General features: G+C 42.2%; 1 protein-coding gene across 1 annotated transcript; it reads left to right on the plus strand.

Annotated features, from left to right (window-relative positions):
• Nucleotides 1-3,498: 3,498 nt before the first annotated feature.
• On the plus strand, nucleotides 3,499-4,491 carry LOC144768921 (taste receptor type 2 member 40-like). The gene has a single exon (XM_078652930.1). It carries the CDS (start codon nucleotides 3,499-3,501, stop codon nucleotides 4,489-4,491), a length of 993 nt encoding a protein of 330 aa, XP_078509056.1.
• Nucleotides 4,492-5,791: the final 1,300 nt, after the last annotated feature.

Consider the following 5,791-nt stretch of genomic DNA (forward strand, 5'->3'; position numbering starts at 1 on the left):
ATGACAGACAGCTTCCCGGACAGAACTATGCGCTTAAACAGTTTTGTGATGCAGACTGTCAGTCAATGCTCCGCATTGTTAAAAGTGTGAAATCAGGCTCACCTAATGATGCTGTTCCACCTAAATGCTTCACTGACATCACAGATGTTTTATTAAATCACATAAGTCATCTCATCTCCCTCTCCTTCCTTGAAATGCAGGTACCTGAACCTTGGAAAAGATCTCAGGTTATTCCTTTAAAAAAGAAAGCTAACTTGCACGTGTCTCAACTTCAGAACCTTCGCCCAATCTCTCTGTTGCCCTTCTGTATGAAAGTGGCAGAAAAAATTGTGAACATACAGCTCATGGAATATCTGGAGCAAGGGCGATTCCTTCACCATACCCAATCAGGCTTCAGAGCTCAATATTCTACTGAATCGGTAGTCCTTTATTCAACAGAACTGCTGAGGCAAAGGCCAGACAGCAGCGCTTGTGTTACTTGACTTAAGCGCAGCTTTTGATACTGTGTCACACTCCACGCTGCTGTCACGTCTATCAGAGATCGAAGTTGAAGGAGATGCATATGAGTGGCTAAAGTCATTTTTGGAAAATAGAAGTTTCCAAATTCACTGCCCGCCATTCAAGTCTACTCCCAGACAGCTGAAGCACGGGGTTCCACAGGACTCAAGTTTGAGCCCTACCTTGTTCAACCTGTACATGGAACCCCTTGCACGTATAGTTGAGTCCTTCGGTGTTAATATTATAACTTACGCCGATGATACGCAACTGATGATCACACTCAGTCAAGATGATGAAGAGACAGCTATCAACTTTTCAGCCTGTCTTTCAGCTGTAGCGAGCTGGATGAACAACAACTGTCTGCGTCTGAATGGTGACAAGACTGAGGTGTTGCTCATTGGTAAGGCTCCTTCAGCGTGGTCATCAGACTGGTGGCCAGCAGAACTTGGTCAGACCCCTGTCCCTATGGATTCAGCCAAGAATTTGGGAATGATACTAGATACCAAACTTTCGTATGTGAAGCATATCGAAAAGGTTACTGGCAAATGTTACGCAGTCCTCAAAATCCTGCGTAAGGTCCTGGACCTAGTACCGATGAGTTCAAGGAAATCCCTTGTCCATGCCTTAGTCACCCCCCATCTTGACTATGGCAATGCCCTACTTATAGGGCTGAGCCAAAAAGGTTTGAGACAACTACAAAGAGTCCAGAATACTGCTGCCCGCCTAGTTCTCAACCTCCCACGCAGAGCTTCAGGGAAAGATGTATTATCCAAATTGCACTGGCTTCCTATAAAGGAACGTATACTTTTCAAGGCCATGTGCATTTCCCATCGAATTGCACAAGGGAAAGGACCTCCTTATCTGAACAAGCTCCTCAACATCCACCGCCCAAAACGTCACTTAAGGTCACTGGGCAGCATGCTGTTTTCAGTTCCTCGCATTTTTAAAGCCAAAATGGGCGGGCGTTCATTTTGTTACTTAGCGGCCTCCTATTGGAATAGACTGCCCCTTGAATTACGGATGGAACCCTCCGAGAGGAGATTCCGTATGAAACTTAAGACGCATCTCTTCCCTATAGATTAGTGGTCTGTGTCGTGTTAGAGATTCTACTGGTTTGGCTGGTCTGATGGTTTAATGATGGGGTTCTATAGCGCGGGACACACTGTTCAGTGTAGCCAGGCGCTCAATAAATGGTTTTATTATTATTATTATTATTATTATTATTATTATTTCTGCCTGATGTAACAAAGGTTTACATAAGTCTTAGGTCTCACAGCTCTTACAGGCCAGATTTTGAACATTTGTTCAAAACCTACCTATAGTCCTTTACTACGGGTGTGAGTTGTTAGGTTAAGAAATTTCTACTTGCAGCTGTGTTGCTTCCTCGAATCTAATTCTTGGATGAACAAGGAAACAAAAATCACATATCCTCCACTCTATTATACTGACAATTATTCAACTATAAATATAGGGTATGAAGTGTCCCCAAAAACATGTCAACCACAAGCAAATATCATGAGCCCCAGGGCTCTAGCAGAGTCTTATTATACTTTCTGGAACGTTTGGCCCAGTCTGTTTGTGCATTGTGCTAGTGTTGTGAAAAATGAATATCTTGATATATGCACATCGTCTGAACATGTTTTGTGAACTATTTATTGGGAATTACACATTAGATGCTTTTTTGAGACATTGCCTCTCCCCATGAGGAACAAGGAGCTTTGGTTGTAGGTAAATCTCCTGTCAATAACCTCACATTCAGTGCTACTGACTAGACATGATATATTGCTCTAACCAAAGACACTGTTCACCTTCATTTCCTTGACATGTGATACACCTCATTTTCTAAACAAACACAAATGCAGTCACTAGGTGGACGTCCTATAAAAGTTTAATGCATCTGCCTAAGCAGCTCTCACTCAAATGATTGTTCCTTAGGTGCATCTTTCAAAGACACATTTTATTCACAAAGTGATAGCCTAAGAGCTTCCTCTTGTATTTACTCAAATATTCATGCAGACAAACTTGGGTTTGAAAATATGTAATTATGAGATAGGCACATTCATCTCTGTTCTATTCAAGAAGCAAAGTGTACATAGCAGTTCATGTTTACTTATACTTTCAGACTTAGGAACAAGAACGTTTGTAAACATCATGACTCTGCTGGGATAGCAGCTGCCTTATAGATACATTCACATTTTCAGAGAGTGTCCTTCTTGACAATTCTTAAGTTATACTAATGGTGGTAATGGACAGGAGATAAAGGTAGGATGAGATGTATTTAAAAATCAAGTTCACTTGGTAGGCCATTGTGTACTTGAAGATGGGTTTGAACAATGGGCAGAAGAAAGACAGAAAATGGAGCTGGGGTTAGATAGTACTCAAGTTAAGTCTTTACTGAGAGTGTAAATCTTCAATCTTTCTTTGCTGTTATATTCCCACCACTCAAAAACATATCAACACCACTTTGAAGCAGACAATACTGATAAGACATGTGCCAATACTAAGGACAGGTGCAAGTGATGGGGAAAGAGTGAAGTAGGAAAGGAGGCTGGAGCAGAAAGTGTAGATGCAAGAGACAGATGCTGATGCATAATAATAGTGGAAGGTGGTAAAAATGGAGCTAGCTGGAGGAGGGGTGGGGCAAAATAACAAAACAAAGGGGAGGAGATTGCCTCCTGCATACAACTACTTATACTGCAGTGCACCACTGGAAAAGCAAGCACTCCTGCACCTCTGCTGAAGAATCTACATTAGAGAAGACACTTACCTCTACAAGAAATCCTACAGCTCTAGTGTGATCTATTCATTCCTTTAAAACCTCAGCCTGAGAACTCAAGAGGGTAAGAGCAGCAACTTAAAAAAGAAGACTCTTCCTCCCGGCAATCGCTTGTAGCCTTCTGCTGAAAACAGCATTTTGCGGCAGACACATTTTTGTGATGACTACTATGTCACCTTGTGCACATGGGGCAAGGCTTTAGGAGAACTCTGCGCTCCTAATAGATGACAAAGGAATTTCAGTTTGTAAACAGATGCCACAAAGATATTGACTACCAGGCCTTGGAATCCAGCAAGTTACATAACATGCTTCCATTTTGGATATTTTTCCTGGTATTTCACTGCATTGCACTGCTGATGGGCATTGCCATCAACACCTTCATGGCAACTGTGATCATCATACAGTGTGCTAGGAGCAGACAGCTGCCAACATCATGCGACCTTTTGCTGCTGGCACTGGCATTGGTCAATATTCCTTTGCAGTGTTGCGTGTCTGGCGACTACCTGGTCCGCTTCCTCTGGCATGAGGTGTACTACCGACTCGGTGTTTGGAAGATCTTCTTTGTACTTTTTCCCATCGTTGCTTTATCCAGTTTTTGGATCAACTCTTGGCTGTGTGTCTTCTACTGTGCCTCAATTGTCAACCTCTCCCACCCCTTGTTTGTGAACCTCAAGCGGAGTATCACGACCATGGTACCTTGGTTTATCCTTAGTTCCACGTTGGTCTCTTTAGCCATTGGAATTTCAGTAATCTGGTCTCTTGGGACACCGCCTCCGAGTAACTCTTCTGCAACAAATACCACCTCTGCAGAAGCAGTGACAGAATATAGTATTTTTCACAAAATCTTGATGTGTGTCATGGGATGCTTTGTTCCTGTGGTGGTGATGTTCATATCAGCTGTGCTGGTCTTCAGATCTCTCTACAGACACACCCGGCAGATGCAGCAGAACAACACAGGCTTTACCAGTGGGCCCAGCATGGCAGCTCATAAGAGGGCAGCAAAAACTCTTCTGTCCCTGTTGGCTTTATATATCTGCTTTGATGTGTCATTGATTTTGGGTATAACAGATAGTACTGGTTATGTTGAATCTGCTAAGTTGTATCTTATGCAGTCTGTTTGTATTTTGTATCCTTTCATGAACTCTTTGATCCTAATATCAGGAAATCCCAAGCTGAAGACAGCTGCCTTGAGGACATTTTGTGGCAGTCAACACTAAAGTTTATACACAGTTTATTAAAGATTTGAGATGGTCCTGGATGCAATTATGTATCATCCTTTCCTACAAGCTTTTTTATTCCAAAGACTAACAAGAAACAAAGCAGGAAACCAAATGTGGTGAAATGCCCACTGAAGGGTGTCCCAAATTAACCGTATTCAACAGTAGTACCGTTTTTAACTTTAAAAAACATTTTTTAATTACCAATAACTGTGTAAAATGTGCTTGGGCTTGAGGAATGAATTGGCATCACAACACAATGCTTATGTCTAAAATAGGGAAATTAAATGTAAATCCCCTTTTACCTAAGAATTTCCTAAAGGAGAGTCTTTCAGTGAATTATAAGGAAGAATTCCAGCATGGCTGAAAGAGAGATATAAAATGTGCAATGCCTTCAGTTACCAAGTCAGTCAGATTGATTCAGAGAAAGTCATTGTAGCTTTTTTGTTAGTGAACCACCTCCATATTTTTATACAGAACTAACATTTTCTTATATATATATAAACATTAAGAAAACAAGAGACTACATTGACCACAATACTAAGCGAGGGAGCGAAACGCCCACTGAACAATCAACAAATAAAAAGAAGTGATGTAGTTTCTGGCCATACCTGGTTGAATGGCAGTAGCGTGAGCCCTTTGATAAAGCTCACGAAGAACGAGCGAAACATGTTAGGAGGACGAGGCTGCCCTTGAATAAATTGATGCAGGCTCCATCGCGGTGTGCGGCTACTTGCTTTCCTGTTCCAGGAAGGTGTTGGGGAGAATGTTGAACGGCGTGGTTCAGCCGTATGCGACGCACCGCCACAAGAGCGCCGTAGCCTGACCGAAATGGAACCATTGTTTTTGACTGCGCGAGCAACAGGTCAGGCGGGTGCCGCCGGAGACTGCCTCTGGTATTGGTTCCCAGATAATTTTGAAAGTGAATTGTCAAGGACACGATGGACTTTGCATGAAGTAAGGTATGAGCTACAAACCCATTGGAGGGTTAACAAACATTAAGAAAACAAGAGACTACATTGACCACAATACTAAGCGAGGGAGCGAAACGCCCACTGAACAATCAACAAATAAAAAGAAGTGATGTAGTTTCTGGCCATACCTGGTTGAATGGCAGTAGCGTGAGCCCTTTGATAAAGCTCACGAAGAACGAGCGAAACATGTTAGGAGGACGAGGCTGCCCTTGAATAAATTGATGCAGGTTCCATCGCGGTGTGCGGCTACTTGCTTTCCTGTTCGGGGAAGGTGTTGGGGAGAATATATATATATATATATATATATATATATATATATAGATATT

Source organism: Lissotriton helveticus, chromosome 7 (assembly GCF_964261635.1).
Source record: "Lissotriton helveticus chromosome 7, aLisHel1.1, whole genome shotgun sequence".
In the NCBI taxonomy this organism is placed as follows: Eukaryota; Metazoa; Chordata; class Amphibia; order Caudata; family Salamandridae; genus Lissotriton; species Lissotriton helveticus.